The sequence below is a fragment of the Cuculus canorus genome, chromosome 4, assembly GCF_017976375.1.
Source record: "Cuculus canorus isolate bCucCan1 chromosome 4, bCucCan1.pri, whole genome shotgun sequence".
Lineage (NCBI taxonomy): Eukaryota > Metazoa > Chordata > Aves > Cuculiformes > Cuculidae > Cuculus > Cuculus canorus.
The window spans coordinates 35,648,794-35,667,986 of record NC_071404.1 but is presented as its reverse complement, the minus strand read 5'-3'; the positions used below and the strand labels follow the sequence as shown (position 1 = coordinate 35,667,986).

The following is a 19,193-nucleotide window of genomic DNA, read 5'->3' as shown; positions in this document are numbered from 1 at the left end:
GCAGTAAGTCAGTTTACCATGTCTACCATAAAATCAGAAAAAACTCCAAAACAACAGCACCGCAAAAACAAACCACATACAAAAAAAAAAAGGAGCAGCAACAAAACCACAAAACCAAACCAAAAACCCACCAGTACAGCATTCGAAGTATGTGGTACTTCAGCATAAGATCTTACTTTCTCACAAATTAGTCAGCCAAGAAAGTGGGTCAAATTTTCAACAGCTCGTAGACGTACCTTTGCATGACTAAGTGTTTGTTGTATATAGCATTAATATGTTTCAAGGTTAAATTATCTCCTTTTAATTAGTATCTTTACGACTCTATGATATGATTTGGCTTTGTCTGGCAACTGCCCTGTAACGACTATTCTTTTCAACTTTAAATAAGCCAATTGTATGTCTGTAAGACACAGTTAAAACCTTTAAAGTGTTTGCACGTACTGTGTTTATCAGTGATTCCACAGTGAACTTCATAAAGTGTACATATCTTGGAATAATGAAGATACATGACAGTGTGGCCATAAAGTTCAGTACCTAATTACATCTTCCCTAATTATTATGGCCATTGTAATCATTGCTATAACAAGTATTGACCACCTTTTCTGAAATACTGAATGTGCAAATTCTTAATTGTTTTGTGTTAAAATAACTAAAGGAGGATCTTGTAAGTGAACTTCTCTATTTAAAATTATTGGCTAATTTTGTAGGTTGTATGTTTTATGTTGCTTAGCCAGCAGAACACCTCGAAGAGGTGGAGCATTGATGTTAACTATGCTAAATTCAGCTGCGATTATTATTCAAAAGCATCTGATATAGCATGCTGACAATCCTATCCTGATGTGGTGAAGATCTGGCTAATATTCCCTGTTGACCTGTCAAGCCAGGACTTCCTCAAAAGAGTGAGACCAGTTCAGTTTTCATGTCTGTCTGGTCAATTGCCTGTCTGAGACAGCTGAAAAGAGTGTTTGTTATGGTAGCAGAGAGTTGTCTGTAGCAGAGAGAGCAAAAGAACTCTTTGGAGACCACCATCCCATCCTGTGATGAAATGTTAAAATATCAAATGTCTCAACATTTCATTATCCATCTGAAATTATTGGGTTGTTTTCCCTCCGAGTATTACTCCTCTAAAGGACTGTTAAATACAAGTGGTATATGTAACAGTTGCAAAATATGTTGAAATGCTTCATTTCATCTGACTTTTTGGTTATGGTGGCACTGCTGATAGTATATTCCTTTGTTTTACATTGTTTTTCTGGGAAAATCACCTGCGTCGAACTTGTTCTTGCAGGGGTTTGATGGAAGTATGGGTTGTTTTCATTTTTGAAGCTGAGGTACAGATAAGAAGGGGATGTTACCTATGGAAAAAGAAAGGGAAGTGGTTCCTCTTACGCTTCTAATATAACCACTGGGATAGTTAGGTTCAACATTAATTATTCTTAGCTTTGACCATCAATAAATGCCTTAACATACTGTAAAATTAATACTGGAGATGCAAAATAAGCATGACATATTAGTTTTGTTAATCACAGAAAACAAACTGGAAAGAAGAAAACATTTTCCCAGAAACGTGTCAGAACTACAGAAAGATTATATATACCAAATTATTTGTGTGTATTTATGAAGTATAGCATGGGTTATTACCTTAGGTTGTGCTTGGTAACACTGAAGTTGCAAACTTGTTATCAGTTGTTGAGCTCACTTAAGTGTATGTAACTATGGCAGTTACAGATAAATAAACACAACAAATCAGTTCATCTTGACCTAGATTGTGTGGGAGCATCTTTCTGGTTTTGTTTCTCCTCCCTCTCCCCTTTTCCCAGCCTACAAGAAAGGTGAAGAAGACTGAGAGCTGTTACATAGTTCAAAGCTTCCATATCTTTAGCTATGCAGCTGGTTCAGGTGTGGCTAAGGCTGGAAATGACTGAAAATTATCATCTTATTAGATATGTGGCACTTATAACAGGAAGTTTTAGGCTTTCCCAGTGGACAATGAGTCTTTATTGCAAGACCTGCACTTCTTAAGCTGTGCTGCTGAGCCCATAGGCAGGATGATTATGGAAACTGTCTTGATCAAGACTGAGCTATAGCTCAGTGATAACATTAGTTTCTGCTACCATTCTATGTGTTCGTCTGCTCAATATGTATGGATAACCAAGTCTTGGGTATCTTAACTGTGTAGTTTTCCCATCTACAATGGGAACAGCCGTTGCACAATCACAAACTTTTGAGTCCATAGTCTCCTTGCTCTTTAGGTAAGCTGCTGTCCTGTTACCTTTTATTTTAATCGCATAGAAAAGCAACGCTTTTGTCTTTTAAGATCTGCATGCATGGGTACTGCTGAAGTGAGCACCTTGCTATGGTGTGTTCTCTTTCACTATGGTTGTTGCTGTCTCTGAGGAGCAGTCAGCCTCCAACAGCTTAGGACAAATCCCTCATACTCCTCTATGAGTAAAGTATAGTGCCTCTACTGTGTTACCAGGCGGATCACTTTCAGCAAATCTTTTATTAACAATATGACTTCAACTCTGTTGGAACAGGGACTCATTTCTAATTCTTATGTATCTTGCTGTTAGCCTGGATAGGTCACTTGCTTTTCTGGCATAGCCTGCATTCTGTGAAGGAAAAGTAATTAAAAGTATGGCTTTCAGTAGAAAATGTTGTTATATGCTGATACCTTTCAAAATACTGTATCACTGCTCTCTTTCCTGGGATTTGTGTGCTATGCTGGGCTCAGACAAATCTGTGTTTCATTTTAGCATGGCTAACCTGAAGATTGAACTCTCCAAGCTAGATAGTGAAGCCTGGCCTGGGGCACTGGATGTGGAAAAAGAAAAACTGATTTTAATTAATGAAAAAGAAGAGCTTTTAAAGGAACTCCAGTTTATTACACCACGCAAACGTACTCAAGATGAGCTAGAGCAGCTAGAAGCAGAAAGGAAGAGACTTGAAGAAGAGCTGCTGTCTGTAAAAAGCACACCCAGTGAAGCCCTTGCTGAAAGGTAAGAGGTTATCTTTTGCTAGTATTAAATGCTGCTTCCTACAATCTAACCTTTGTACTCATTACAGACCCTGAACTATGCCTTGATGGGCTGTTTTCCTTCAATAATGGTTCTATGTAGATCTTAATTAAATTAGCCCACTGGGCAGAAACAGGAAGAAGACTTCTGTTAGTGTGAGAGGATGTGAACACTCTTGATATGTGCTCTGCAATATCGGTTGCTCTGTGTTTGGTACCAGCATGAAAATGCCTGTGACAGATGTTAAATAACTAAGGAATGTCAGCCTACCAGCGGGAGGGCAATAGATCATTCCCTTGTTTCTGATAATAGCTGTAAACTATTTGAACTCATGTTACAAAGATTATCTTGATTGTTGCAACATATGAAGCCTTTCATTGTGAGTTATATTACATCTAAAAATGCAACCAAAAGGGGGGAAAAAAGTTCAGAGGAGAAATATAACTGCTGAAAAACTTTCCTGACTTGCTGCTACCATACTGGTAACTGAAGCAACTCCCACAATAAATTGTTTTAGCCGGATTCAGGGTTCAAAAAAGTCAAAGATGACCATCACAAATGGACTTTTCATCAACTGTAACTGGAAATAAATATATGGGCACACACACAAAATACAATAAATACAAAATGTCATTAGGTATATCAGTGTAGTGTGCCTTATTGAAGTAATACAACCAGCATTGTAAGCCTTTCCTACTTCCCTCTACTAGGGAACACCTGCTGTTGCTCTAGTTTCACTGAATGGTGAAATTCCTGTTAGTGGCATTAAAAGCTGGGTCCTAAATTGTAGCTGAGTAGTGAGGAATTTTTTTCTTCACGAAGTATGTATGTGTGTATTAGTCATGATTTTTAAACATATTTGTACACTTCATAGTAGTATAAATTGCTTTAGATTGATAAGCCAAACATGTTTTAGAAGAAAGGTTATGTCCTACTGGAACTATATTTTTACAGGAAAAGTTACTTGTCTGTGTTGGTAGTATCCAAAGTATTATGGATGTGTTGCTTTTGGAATTCCATTAATAAATAGAGAATAAAGAATCAATAATAAATCACAATCACAAATAAATTCCTTTCATCTAAGATTTTGAGATTTTGATAATACGCTGTCGTAAATAAAAGCTAAATCTTGACTCGTGCTGTGAGAATAGGTAGCTGGTTTCTTAGTCTTATAGTTTGGATTTTCTTGTTTAATGCCAAGGAAAATTCTGCACCCAACTATTTTCGCATACGTGCCAGATGCCAAAGTTGGGAGTACCAATGGCAAGTCGAATTGTCTCCCACTGTCAAGAAGAAATGAAATGGCAGGGGTTTTTCCATGTATAGTTTTTAGAGCCTGAATTTTTTCCCGTTTTCAATTTTTTCTCCTTCCAATTTCTTTTCTCAAAAATGTGGAACTTTTTCCAGAGGTTACTGTAAGATTTCATGTTGTATACTGCTGGCTAAAGTAGCATTTCTGTTGGTTTCTGGTTTGGTTTTTTTGCCATTCCAGTGAATCTCCACTTAGTTTCTACCTTCAGCTGTTTATGATATTAAAACTCTCTCTCTTGGTGACTTCAAAGCACATAAATCCTTTCATGGCAGGCTGTTTTGAGGATTATTTCTGGTGTGCCTGGTATGAACATAAACAAAATCTTCATTTTGTAAAAGGATTCAGATGGTGAAACTTTTCCTGAAGTGTTAATTTCAGAAAAGGATGCATAATTGTATTGGATCAGCCATCAGCTTTTTTTCTTGGAGATGAGGAAGATTCTCCTCTCCGTTTTAAGGAGAGGAGCCACATCATCTTCAAAGTGCGACACTGTTGTTGCAGTACTATTTTCTTTCATGGAGTTTCATGAAGGCTTTATTTTCCAGTGTTTTCACAGGTACTGATAATGAAGCAACAGTGTAAGAAGCTTGTGTCAGATCTTGATGTGACATGGGATATTTGTTTTGGTTTTGTTTTGGTTGGGTTTGGGTTTTTTGTTTGCTTCCTTGTTTTTCAGTTGGGTTTGTTTGAGAGTTTTAAAGGTTTTTTTCTAAAGGAGGAAGAAACGGAAGACTTGCTCTGACTTAAAACAAAAACATTATAGCATGGCCCTGGGTTATTTGGGAGTGGGATGCTGAAATTACCACTAGTAGAAGTACTCTGAATCTATTTATCAAAGGGTGATGTAAATCATAACATCTCTGCTTCAAAAAAGCAGAGACACAACATATTCAGCCTGCTTTAAGAAACCTTCCAGCAGCTATATAGAAGTAACTGAGTTGTGGAACTGTTGAGAACTACTTGCTACTTTCAGGCCTCTACGTTTATGTCAGGAAGATTCTGTTATGCTTTAGTCCTTGGCATCTAAGGATAAAATCATCTAAGTAGTCACAGGCATTTAAACAGATGCCTGATTTAACTACTTGATTGTGCTGCTGCCTGCAAAATTGGCTGCTGCTCTTGTGCCAGTCATAAACAAATGTCCAAATAAGTTTGCACTGAAAGGTGAGGTATGTGCCCTTCAACTTTTTAATGTATATTTATTTTAATATAATTTTAATGTACTACTACTAGTAGATGAAATTACGTTCAGGAAAGATTTTTTCCCCAGCAGCTAAATCGTATGCAAAAAATAGATTTTTAGCAACCTCCCTGATACTAAAAATGCTGGCAAATATACCCTCTAAGACTTGTTTTGGAGTTTTAGAAAGCAGGCATCCATTATTACAGTGCTGGACACATGGAGGAATAATTCCATCAAGCATGCGTTATGAGACAAGTCTGTTTCCCACCTACACGCATATATAGCATTTCCCAGAAATCTTATGCATATTCTATTATTTTGCAAGGACTAATTTTTATGAACTTCACAACAGCCAAATCTCCACTAATTGGGACAGTACCAGTTCTCTGACCTTGCTTTTTTTTAGGTGGAGAAAGAATATGAAGATGATTACAGAAGACACACCAAACAAGCTTAACACAAGATATCATCATTTCTTAAGAGAAGTGTCCGTAAAAACATTGTTAGGAAAAAAAACATACTATCAGAGGGACATATTCTGTCTGTAACTTTAAAAAAATATTTAGTTAAATGCTGAAAACTGATTCTACTTTATCTTAAATCAGAATATTCCACTTCTTGCAGTAGTAACTACTTCTTGTATCATCTCTAAGATAATGAAGGAAAAGAAACTTTTGCTTGTGCTTTGCAGAGGGAAAAAAAACCCCAAAAAAATAAAAACTAAACCTTCTCTTTTAATAGTACAAATTCAGCAGAAAATTCAAGGTGTCTGGTTTCAGGGCTCCAGTCAGAAGTTGTTAAGCTTTTTGTTTTCTTTCTTGCCTTTTGCCATTAGTAATTGAACACATACAGCAATTTTTGTGCCTCTTCCTTGAAAATAAAATGATCGTTCTCTATTGAAAAGCCAGAAAAGAGCTAATGAAGAGCACTCTTGCTTGTGAAACACAGGATAGATTAGGCTTTAAAAGAAGACAGAAGGCATTGATAAATAGTAAAATGGTAGGAAGGAATGTCTGATACAATAGATGAGCATAATTCTTGGTTTGGAAACCCATGTGTATGTCTTTGAGTAAAGAATGAGATACCATGTATGCTTTTAACGGTCTTAGCAGGTATTGGCAGATGAACACATTATTGCAGCGTAAGAGCGCACCCAGCCTAGGCAGTGGAGTGGAAGTTCGCACCCTGGCTGACCTCAGGGTAACTTATTCACCTTTGCATAACCCAGATTTGCTCACTGAATAAGCATGGGTGTAAGCAAGTGCTTTTCATGCTTTGCTGAATCGAGGACTTAATGTCTTTTTACTGCTATCTGACACTCAAAGAGAGTGAATTCTGGGAACTCTGGAGTATTTCATTCAGTTTGCGTAAGAAAGCAGTGGTTGTTTTTTTGGGTTTTGTTCTTTGAGGTGTTCTCTGTGTTTGAATTTAAAGTTATACATCCTTGAGATGCCAGAAAGGCCAAGAGAAAGGTTGCTGAGAATGAAGGTCAACAATTTATGTCAACAATTTTTATTTTTTTTTAACAAAAAAGGAGGAAAGGAACAAAGGTAAATTCTTGCCTCTCAGATTAGTTGCTTGAGAACTTGTGACATGCATCAGTTGACTGAGCAAGGGCTAGAGGAGAATATACTAATCCACAATTACAGGAGGTTTTTAGCTGAATCCACTGATGGAAAGTAATCTATTTGTTGGTGTAAATGCAGTGATAAAAGGGAAATCTATAAGGAAAAAGTCACTGTAACTGTTAGTGAATCCTTTCTGCTAGCAGCTAGCCAAAATGGATAGGAGTGTGTGACCATTTGTGGTTTTAGAGCTACGCTGGATAACAGTGCAGGAGGCAATAAAGGCAAACCTTGATAACAAGCATTACATCACTCTGAAGTGATGACAAAGCTGTTGGGGATGTAAAAATCTTTACCAAGGACTCCTAAGTATGGTTCATCATCTCAGAACCTTGCATTTGAATGCTGCTTTGATTTATTGTGTTTCTGTATGAAGACTCTGAAATCAAAGGAAGTGCTTTAATTTTAACCTTCCTGCAGTGCTACCCAAAGTTCCTGCATTATCAAACTAATACTGGTATTATTTTTATTTTTGAGTGTTTTTCTGGTACTAAACTAAGTGAGGAGACAATCTACAGCATGCGTCTTTAAAACTGCATTAGTACAGTTCTTATTTTCCTGAAGTTGCAGCTGTTTTCCCCAGCGTTCCTCTGTTACACTTTTATTGGGTGCGCATTCCCCTTGGTACAGTGTGAATGTATCAACACACTACTTGCTTGTACACTCAGCAGGTTTTTTTACAGTGCTTAGTATTCTGTGGGTAAAGTCACTCTGCTGGAGGGGTTAGGACTGAGAGCTAACATAGTCTCTTGGATTTCAGTAGGTAGCAACCAGATGAAAATACATGGGATCTTCACTTTGTTTCTGTCTCCTCTATAAGGTATTTTAGCTTCCAGATAATTTTGTAATGCTTTCCTATACTTATATGTACCTCTCTTTCCAGATTGAAATTGGAGGAGAGAAGAAAAGAGTTGGTACAGAAACTTGAAGAAACTACGAAGTTAACTACTTATTTGCATTCACAACTTAGGAGGTGAGACTGTAGTGCATAATGTATAACCTGTTTTCAGCAACAATCTAGTGGACCTGAATATCTCAACTTCACTCTTTGGTTTTTCTGTTAGCCGGAAACAAACAAAATATTTTTATAGTACTTAAGTGAGGAAATGCTAGTGTAAGAGCTTCAAGCATTTTGCCACCATGCAAACCTGGTGTACCTTTTTTTATTTCAGTAAGCACTCAAGACTGGATTGAATTGACTTTTTGCACAGCCTCCATAATTAAGCAGCCAGACATTATTTTGCTTCTGTATAAATAAATAAGGAAATCTGGAATTCTCTAATTGGTCATATCTTCAAAATCATGTCATTGAGGAGACCAAATGGTTTCTTAGAGTTCTGTCTAGAATAAGTTATTAGAACTGTAGCCTTTAGTCTATGTAACAACTGGAGAGGCTTAACACATACTTCTATGCATGTAAATACTTAATGTGAAGAGCCGATTCTGGTTTTATTCTTGAACAGTGACTTATACTTTCTCTAGAGGGAAATGTATCCTCAGCAGGATGTTTTTTTTCCTGAATAGTCATAGATTCAAAAGCTGACTCTGGGTTTATGAAACTCAGGGTAATTAAAAAAAAAAAATCATCTGCAGCAACTATAAAGTCAAACTCATCATTGTGATGGGAATTTTGATATTTAGTGATACATGTAACTAGCCCTAGGGAAGAGTGTCTCTCACTTCTGGACTGTTACCCTCGACTACCAAACCATGTGTCCGTTGTATTTATTTAGAAAATCCTGGATATTGTTGCATATCCAAGTGGGATACATCAATCAGACTGTATTTAATGTTTACCTGTTCTCTTAGAAATCAAAATGAGGCTTTAAGAAGAAAAATGTTTTTAAGCATTCTATAAGGTCCTCTCACAATAAGCCTACCATCCTAGTACTGGGATCTCAGCAATTCAATCCCATGAATTGCATCTTGATTGGTTATTTGTTAGGGAAAGAATCTTTTAAATAATTTTTTAAAATATTTTGTGCTCAAGTTTTTTTGACTTATAACAGGACTTTTAACAGGACAAAGAGACTCCCCAAAGCAGTTTTTTAGCCTGATGACAAAATTATTAAAGTTAATAGCTCTGCTATTGTTCAGTAAACATCTTTTAAGTGTTTAGAAAGGGCTGCCTTGAATTATTTTTTCCTGATACTTTTCCCCAGCGTGGTTGTCCTGAGCCAAGGTAGTGACACTCAGTTTCTCTGCCCTGGCAGGGCTCCGTATCTTCTAGTATTAACAGGAGAAGTTTGCATGTTATGGCCTTTGCCATACTTTTGTAGTTGAATGTACTGTGCCTGTAGAGTGTGTGTTGTCTAATAGATATGAAGCAGTTCTGCTGTAAGTTGTCTCCTTCAGCTACCATCTTTCCTAGGTGCTTGGGCAGAGGGCAGGCTGCGTAAATTGCTGTAGAGGTGGCACCACTCCCCTGCAGTCGTGACCTCCTTCCTGGGGATCCCTTTGTCACGTTGACCCCTATGGGCACCCATATGAGAGCTGAGCAGGTCTTTGAGGGACCATTACAGCTGAGAAGGCTGCTGTTACTGCTGGACCAGTCTGTCAAATCGGCATCCTTCTCCAGAAGAAAAGAGGTTTTGGCCACAAGCTGTACGCTGGATAAAATGCCCTGATAGTGTGCAGGTTGGGCATGCTGATCTAAGCCAAGTATGCGTGCTTAATGCCTCAAGCAGCATTCAGTTGCAAATTGTTACAATGCAGCTCCAGTCAATCTTATCTCTCCTTGTACTGGTTTAGTTTAGTAACATCAGTGTACATGTTTGTGCTTTCTTTGCAGTCTCTCAGCTAGTACGTTATCTGTGTCTTCAGGGAGCAGTTTGGGATCTCTGGCATCCAGCCGGGGATCTCTGAACACATCAAGCAGAGGGTCACTAAACTCGCTCAGCTCCACGGATCTCTACTATAACCAAGGCGATCAAATAACAGATTTGGACTATCAGTATAAACTTGACTTCATATTACAAGAAAAAAGTGGTTACATTCCTTCGGGGCCTATCACTACTATTCATGAAAATGAAGTGGTCGGTTCCCATGGGAGACTGGGTTACAGTGACTCTCCTTCAGCTGCAGACCATCCCAAACTGACTGAACCTCCCAAATCAGTGGCATCACTGTCTTCCAGATCCTCACTGTCCTCCTTGTCCCCGCCAGGTTCCCCTTTGGTTCTAGAAGCTCAAAACTCCCCTCTGCATCACCTCACTACAGACTTTGAAGACTGTGACCTTTCCGGTGATTTTGCAGGCATTAGTCTCTGTGAGAACCAAATATTACTGGACTCTGAAGCCAGAGCAGGATCTCAGAATTCTACAGATGATAAAGAAATTAATGAAGGCATTAGGCAGCCTCTGCCTTCTCTACGTGCAGGAAGATCAGGTAATAAAAACATGTACTCTTAAACGTATATGTAACATAAAAAATATTGAACTAACAGCCAGCTTTTGAATGGGGAGATACCTCATGTAAGTGAAGAGTATCTTGATGGGCATCCGTTTACTGTGGTGAGCAGTCAGTAATTCTGAGGGACATCACATAACTTGTAGCTTTGGTTGCATAGAGCTACAATCACCCCAATTCCATCTATGTTTTTCAATAGCTATCTCGGAAGGGAAGTTCGTGTATTGTAGATACTGTCATGAAAATACGACAGGAAGACCTGAAGCTGGATCTTAAAGGCATGGAGGGTGCATGGTGCTCCTAGGTATTGTCAGGATGTGTGGCAATAGACCAAAAATACCTTCTGCTGGTTTTTGGTAACGTTAAATCAGGTGCTTTACTTCTTACTGGAGAATAAGTTAGAAACTGACACGTTCAGTAAAAGATTTCTGGATTTAAGAGTTAGAATTTTTGTGTGTATGCACATCTAGTTATGTGAACCTGCTGTCACTGAAAGACCTGCAGTTTGTTTGTTTTTTTTTGTGACAAGTGACCACATTGCTATGTGAGTTACAGTGAGAGTGCTCCCATTTTTAACATGGGTTTCATAGCTTTTAGCTTTTTATCCATATGAGGTGGAACAGAGCTCCTAAACTAGTCTTGGCTCCCCTGAAGTCTGTAGGTAACTTTCAAAAGGGTGAGTCATCTTATCCTAAAACATACTTCCAGTTAAGGAAGATGGGGTGACCTTGTGAGATATTGAGGTTTCCTTAGGTAACTACTTAACTTTAACTTTGAGATGGTTTAATTGGATATAATGAATTCTGCTTCTAGTCTGCAGTAAAAGCCATGCAGCATAGTCATCTTATGTTGTCAAAGCCTTTGGCAGAGTTAGAATTTCAAAAATTCCAGCTGTCAAGAATTGATGGCTTGTCCTCAGAGCTTTGACTCTGCTGCCTTTTGTTAGGGTTGACAGCATGCTGGGCTTTTTCTGCATATTATTGACTTTTTCTAGTGTCATTCTGTGTCATAGTCTTCATCTTGCAAACCATTTGTGTGTTTGTGTTACACAGTGGCTCTGTTTTTCCAAGGAAGAACTGAGCCAGATTTCCACTAGTGCTGAGCACTGGCAGCCCTATTTTAAACCTGATCGATATCTAGCATTTCCAGCTCGACATTTTTGGGCCTGAGTTGATAGTGAAGCAGCTAACTGAGGAGTTTGGGTATCTTAGAATGAATAAAGGCTAGCTCTAGAGAGTGCCTTGTCCAGATTTGTTGATAAGCTTGAACCCTTCTGCTTGGCGTTTACCAGTTTTTAGTAGAAGTACCAGGACATATTGATAGAAACATATTTTAATCATAAATCTGCTTTTTTTTTTTTTTTAATATCATCTGTTAGTTATTTAGACTACCTTACTGCAGTGCTGTAGTAATTCCAGTATCAACCAGGGCAATGTGGCACTGGAAGAGAAATATATGTTATGCATATTATATTATAAGCTGGGAGTCCCTCCCGTTCAACTGTGCAGAAAGAAAAAAAAGAAATTGACTGGTCTGAACCTATGAAATAAAATGTGGAAAAACACAGAAGGGGATTTGAGAGGTAGGGGGTCATTTTGTCCTTTGTCTTTTCAGTATAGGGGAACACGGTGCCTGTTTTGGCTGAGAGCCACATTATAAAAGATGGAAAAAATCATTAATTTTTCTGACCATATTTGGGGAGCGTATCTTTTCCAAATTAACAACAACTTTCAGTCTCTCTGTCTTTGCAATCTGACTGCAACTCATCTAGTCCAAGGACTGAAGTTAAGATGGTTTGGAATTTGGGAACACATAGGGAAATAAGGAATCAGATTTAAAAAAAAAAAAATAAAATAATTCCTTAGACCATTATTTTCAAAGGCATCATGTGGTTGTCTAGCAACTTTGAGCTCTTTTTACCTGTTATTCCAGATAGTGTCAGGGTTTTTAAGTCTAGAAGTAGTTATGGTTTTAAAATATCAAGTTCATCCTGTGATTCTTCGTACTGATACTTCCTTATGTAGGGTCATATATATGATACAAATTATTTTTAAATCTGTATTAAGACTGCCAAAACAAGCACTCAGTTTTTGAAAAGAGAGACGTTGGTTAATTATGCTTCAGTGCATCTGGTTTCAACGGTAAAATGGGCCTCACGATGAGGCTTCAGTACATTAGCAGTGAGACACAGACCTGGGGCTGGTTCAGTGTTTCTAACTCCATTTTCGCTCTTGGAACTGCTGCGATGCTGAATGGGAAGATATTCAACAAACTCAGCTGGAGGTAAAAAATCTGCATGGAAAATTACAGCCCCCACACTTAAGTTTTACAAGACTACAGATCTGAATATTGCTGAATCTTGACTTGGAGGTAGAAAACATACCTGACGAGAATATAGCTAGTATTTTTATGTAATAATTTGCACTGGCTTTTTAGATGCTCACCTGCTTCTCTGTCTCTGACTTTTCTGTACAGGTGAACCATACAGATATTTGCTCCTCTGCACATGTCCCTGCTGTCAGAAACCAAGTTGGAATATCATGTAGTTCTTCCACAGTCAGTCTCTGTCATTGTCAAAGTCAATTCAGGCTGCTGTGGTAATTCCTAAGGGTAATCAATAAATCATGTCATCACCTTCACCCCTCATATGGTGGGGGGGGAAGTGAAAGAGCACTTCATCATCAAGGAAAAAGCATTCCTACTGCCATAAATAAAAGCACAAATGCAGCAATCAATCACCTAATCTGAAGCCTTAAATTTTAAACATCTTAACAAGATGTAAAGTCATGATTCAGGTGGGGATGATAATGCATACCAATATCCTCACCCTTTGGCAGATCGAAGTACTGCAAAGGCCTTCAACTAACTATGCTGCAGAACGTGGCTTTCTGCAAATGCTGCTTCTTCAATGCAGGACACTAGTATATAAATGCAAATTGAAGATTAAAGCTAAGTAGTAGTTGATAGTAGAGAGAATGTAGGATAAAAAGTTCTTGATAATAGGAAACCAGAGGGGATTTTTCATTTCTAGCAGTTATATTGCTGGGGAGAGATTGTCTGTCTGACTTCTGAATATGTAGTAAACAGTAGACAAGCACTTTCCATGTAGCTGAAGTGTTACTACAGTCCAGAATATGAACATGGCAAGTAGAGGTTTAAAGATCGGGATAATGAAGGTTAATAATGAAGATAGTGAAGGGTAATAACTAGCTCAACCGATATAGGTGATGATAGGAGCCTGTGTCTCTGGGAAGGAATAATAGTTCTATGTTTTCAAGTTCATCAGTTTGGTTATGTCCCTAGCCAGAATATGTGATAACAGCTGTACAGTCTTGGAAAGTTTAATGATGTGGAACAAAACTACTCTGTGATGCTCAGTTAAGGGTCACTGATTTCAACTTGACAACTCTCTAAGCTTTCTCTTTCTGACTATTAATCTCTTGGACTAATTTTCATTCTTCTTTCTTTTGGTAGGTGTTGACTTACCAAGAAGAACAGCTAATCACTTGCTTGAGGAGAAAACAGCTTGTGTATCTGCTGCTGTGTCTGATGAGTCTGTAGCTGGAGACAGTGGCGTATATGAAGCTTCCGTGAAACAGTAGGTTTTGAGAAGTAATGCAAGTCTTTCCACCAAAAATTTAAATGTATCTATAAGCAGCTACAATACCAGCAGAAGTAGTTTATCAAGCTTGGCTTTTTTATAAGTATATAGTACTTTCATATTGAAAGTAAATGCACATCTGCCATACAATGAAGTTTAATTTGGTCTTTTTAAGCTAATAAATTTGCATTAGAGTGCTTGTATAACTGGATTGAGTAGTAGCTTTAATATGCTACCTTCTAATCCTGAGGGTTTTTTTCCTTGCTGTAAGTGTTCCTAGGAGAAAAGCTGAATTTAAACAATACAGGTTCTGCCACATGGCTGTATTGACTGCCCAAAGTGACTCTTGTTACTTCTTGTTTTGTTCAGATACAAGATTAAGATTGCGTAACATTTTGCTTGAATATTTTCTTTTTTTAACAAGAGATATAGAAAAGATGCTCAGTTGTAATGTTGGTATGAAAATAATCCAGGTTGGGGCTTAATGTTCACGCTTCACTGTGGTGAACAGGATATAAGAAATGTCCTTGCTGGTTTTGCTTTTTGACAAGATGTAACTTCTACAGGATTCTTCATACTAGTTTATATAGTATTGTCTGTTTTCTGGCAGTGAAAACAATGAACTTTAGACTGAATAAAAGAAGATTGTTGCAAACTGTAAGAGAAACCAAAATCTTTATTTTTCACCTCAGTTTTGGCAAGTTGTTGACATAAAGAATTTTTGTCGTTTTGAATATTGGGAAAGAGGTGTTTTAGCAGAATGGTTACAAAGGCATAGATGCATGTTTTCTGTTAGGACAACTAAGTAAAAGGTGATAAAAATTGATAAGATCAAATTAAAGCTCAGATACGAAGTGTTACAATGTCTAGTCTATCTCACATTAAGGCTGAATTCTGAACCCTAGTCTTAGTTTGCTCCATATCTTATGCCTAATGCAACTTCTTAGGCTTAAATAAACTCCCATCTACTTGAAAACTCAACCTTCACTTGACTGAGTGGCTGTGACTGTGTATTTTGGTTCAGTAATCATTGTCTTTCCATTTTGTTTCAATGCTGAGCCACTCTGATTAAAACTTACTGTTTGCTCCCATTTTGGGTCCAGTAGATAGAAATGAACAGACATTGGACCAAAAGCTGTGGAGCAAGTCTTTAACTGTTCCTGTCCAATGACTGAGTGGTGGAATAGATTGAAAACAGAACAAATTCCTGTCCTTACTCAGAAAGAGAGGAAAGAACACAGTTACACTCCCCATGTGCAAAAGGAAACTGTTGCCTAAGATTTACAGACTCTATTTGTTCCATAATACTCCAGGTGTGCGAACTCAGAATTATTACTGGTTAGTAGTGAACAGGTAGAAGAGCGCTGCCTCTGTGTGAGTTACTCATGTTTAGTAGAAGTGTCTTTATGAGCACTGTGTGTGGAATGACTTACAATTTGTCAGTGTGCTCCTGAACTTACAGTACAGTGATTTCTGCTACACAGACCATTCCTTCCTACTGAGTAATTTAAAGCAAGGAAAGAAATACACTGTCAAATTAGCCATCGGCCAGGAAATTAATAGTAAAAAGGAAACCTCTAAATGCAGAGTCTTAAAATAATGCTGTCCTGTCTTATTGGTTGTCTCTGTCATTCTCCACATTTCCTATCTTGACATTTTCTATCTTGATCTTGTTTATTGATCCCAGCAGTCTAGTTTCAAAAATCAATGAAACGCATTAATACCACATCCTCGCTCAAACCTCCCAGAAAATGACTGGAAATTATTTTGCCACATGGATTCTCTGTAATTCCATTCAACACTAGAATTGCTTTTCTTCTGCCAGACTTGAGTCCCTTTGGTTCTTTGAATGCTTCTGAAAATGGGCTCAGAGGAAAGATGCTCCTTGTTTGTACAGAAACCTCTTTATTTTACAGAGTTCCTGCTTCTCAAGTATCCTCCAAAGCAGTATTTCATATTCAGTTTACATATGCTCTGATGTTTATTAAAAATTTTAATTTCCAACTTTGTGTTCAGGGGCATAAAAACGTACTAAGTATGTCTAGGAAAATGTTTGTCTTGCCTGTTAGTCTGGCCTGCTTCAATAATCAGCCTAAGCCCTTTCTGACTCACCACTGGAGTTGTCAGACTGTTCAGGCAATGACTGTCCCAAAAACAGGCATTGCTATTTTATGGGCTCTGAAATTCTCATCTAGACTGCATGCTGTAATTAAATCAGCCTGTTTACGTGAATGTATATACATTTTGTGTACACACGCGTTAATTATTGTGGAAAGCTAACTATAATTTTCCTAAGTTTGAGTATTTGCCTGTTTGCCCTAGACCAAATGAAACTGAGGACATTGTATATAGCGAAGATGATGCAACAACTCTAGAGGCTGCCCAGCTGCAAATAGGACTCAGGTAAGTAGCTGACAAAGAGAATGCTTTTGTTCGTCCATAAATGCAAATAGTAAACTTCCCACATGTTGTCCTTTCTTTAACAGATACGACCACAGCAATTCAAGTTTTGTGATAATCATAGTGCATCTCAGAAATCTTCCAACATTTTCTGTCCCACTTGGCTCTAAAGTGTAAGTTAAACAATTACTGAGCAGTAGTGTTGAAATACGAGAGCATAATTATAAATGGTACAAATTCTCCAAAGGAATGGATTTAGTTACTACTTAACAGCACCAACATGTATAAGGTTTCTCATGCAGTAGTAGTATTTAGCTTTTACTCACTCCAGCAGTGCTGCAAGAAAAAGTAGTTATCAGGAAATTTGCACGTTCCACTAAAGCGGACAAAAGTATCTTTTTAAATGATGCTTCATTTAGTGTTTTAAACAATCTGTAGCTTTATGAGTGCAGTTACTAAAATCATTCCTTTGATACTTTGCTATTCTTTCAGTTCAGCATTGCCTTTTTACGTTTATGTGGCATTTTTTGTGTAAAATTACATTAAAATAGTACCCGTCTTTTAAGTGAGCTTTTAAAAGTTTGGCGTAATTTGGTAAACTGCAAGTGGGCAAGCACAGCCACATTGAGATACACCATCCCTAATAACTGCAGCTTGGAGATCTGTTAAGTATTAGTTCTTGCCTTGAACTGGACTAACGGGGAAAAAAAAAGTAATTACAGGAATATATGTAGGAAATGAACATGCCTGGATACGAAAATGTTACCACTGAGATTCTAATCCGAAACGCATTTGTACAAATACGTACAGTTTGCCTTGATTCCTTGGGGACACTTGTACTTCAGTGAGCTTTTTTCTAGACTAGAAAGCTATCTTAAACTGTTGAGAAGCTTAATAAAATTAGAGTAGAACATAATCAATCCTTGGAAAATTTGTTTTTCTTGCTGGTTCCTTTCCCCTTGTCCCCCATCAACTTGAATTTGATTGGCAGATCAATAGGAAGCCACTGAATATGGAAAGGATGTAAAGAAATACAGGCCTGAGTGTTTGTTGGATTTTTCTGTTTGTTTTTACTAACAAATGGTTGTCTACTATCATCCATCCTTCTCTGATCTCCATCTTTCCCCTGCTGACATTTCCAAGTCCAGTAGAATTTAGCACAAGAATACAGAAAAAAAATATGGAAGAGTAAATTGAAAGAGCTGAAAGGAAAAAAAGTAAATAATGTAGAATATAAAAAGAATGTCAACAGAATGAAGATGAAGTTAGGTCATAGAATCATAGAGTGAGATCACAGAGGGACCTTAAAGATCATCTAGTCTCAACCCCACACCAGACCAGGCTGCCCAAGGCCCCATCCAACCTGGCCTTGAACACCTCCAGGGATGGGGCAGCCACAGCTTCCCTGGGCAACCTGTGCCAGTGCCTCACCACTGTCATTGCAAAGAAATTCCTCCTTACGTCTAGTCTAAATCTGCCCCTCTCCAGTTTATACCCATTGCCCCTCGTCTTATCACTACAAGCCTTCGTAAGCAGTCCTTTCCCAGCTTTCTTGTAGCCCCTTCAGGTACTGGAAGGTCTCTATAAGGTCTCCTTGGAGCCTTCTCTTCTCCAGGCTGAACAACCCCAACTCTCTCAGCCTGTCCTCGGCTGGAAGGTGCTCCAGCCCTCTGATCATCCTTGTAGCCCTCCTCTGGACCCGTTCCAACAGTCCAGTATCCTTCTTACGTTGGCATCCTTTTAGGATTTAAAGTCTGAAGTTGTAATTAGTAGTCAGTGCATAACTCCAGACGTGCTGCTGCTAAAAGATATTGTAAAACTAAACCTACACAGAACAAGGAAGAAGAGAAGACAGGGTAAAGGAAGGACCTGGCAAATAGCAGTTTTTCTATCACTTGCCGTTGTGTGCACAGATGTATATCTACTCTACTGATACATATAATGATGAAAATTTGGTCTGAAAATTGTGGTTATCTGATAACTGTATTTTCTAGAACATCAAATTGCATAATTAGTATGTTATTAGTACGCAGAGGAATAGATGTGACATGAGGCCTTCCCGATGCCCGTTTCCACACTTTGTAGAAGCCATTCACTTTTAGAATAGATAGAGCTCAGCCAAATGCTTATTATTTGTGCCAGGATAATTTTTTTCATCAGTTGAGAAGTCATAGGTTTGTCACTGCAAAAATCTGAGGTTGACTTTTTAACTTCTTTAATTAAAACGAATTAACAATTAGTAAAAGAACACTTCAATGAACCACTTTTTAAACGTACTTTTAATATACTTTATTTTCTATTCCTACCACTTTTCTAAATGTTTCCTAATTGCTTAATCTATTAAAATGCCTGTTTTCAGTAGACCATGCAAATTGCTCACCTACATTTATGTGAACACAGCAGCAGCGTTACTGGAATTACATTGCGCTACCACTTAACTTTGGCATTTTGGTCAAAATCCTCAATATCTGCTATCCAGGCTATACATGCAAACCAAAGCATAACTGGGGACTAAAGGCTATGCCCAAATGCAAATAACATCAAAATTCTCACAGTCCTAATTTCTCATGCTTTAATTAATAAACTAAAATTTTTAATAATAATACTAATAATGGTACGTAGAAAGTCATTACCAGTCATTACCGTT

At 37.9% G+C, this 19,193-nt stretch overlaps 1 protein-coding gene across 2 annotated transcripts in view; it reads left to right on the top strand.

Annotated features, from left to right (window-relative positions):
* WWC2 (WW and C2 domain containing 2) overlaps positions 1–19,193 on the top strand; it is a 102,719-nt gene that overhangs the window by 62,461 nt on the left and 21,065 nt on the right. For both annotated transcript variants that reach the window (XM_054064816.1, XM_054064815.1), the window contains exons 9-14: positions 2,757–2,999; positions 8,021–8,110; positions 9,929–10,524; positions 14,020–14,143; positions 16,469–16,549; positions 16,633–16,719. In XM_054064816.1, coding sequence (XP_053920791.1) covers positions 2,757–2,999; positions 8,021–8,110; positions 9,929–10,524; positions 14,020–14,143; positions 16,469–16,549; positions 16,633–16,719 — 1,221 coding nt within the window. The remainder of the gene's footprint in view (positions 1–2,756; positions 3,000–8,020; positions 8,111–9,928; positions 10,525–14,019; positions 14,144–16,468; positions 16,550–16,632; positions 16,720–19,193) is intronic.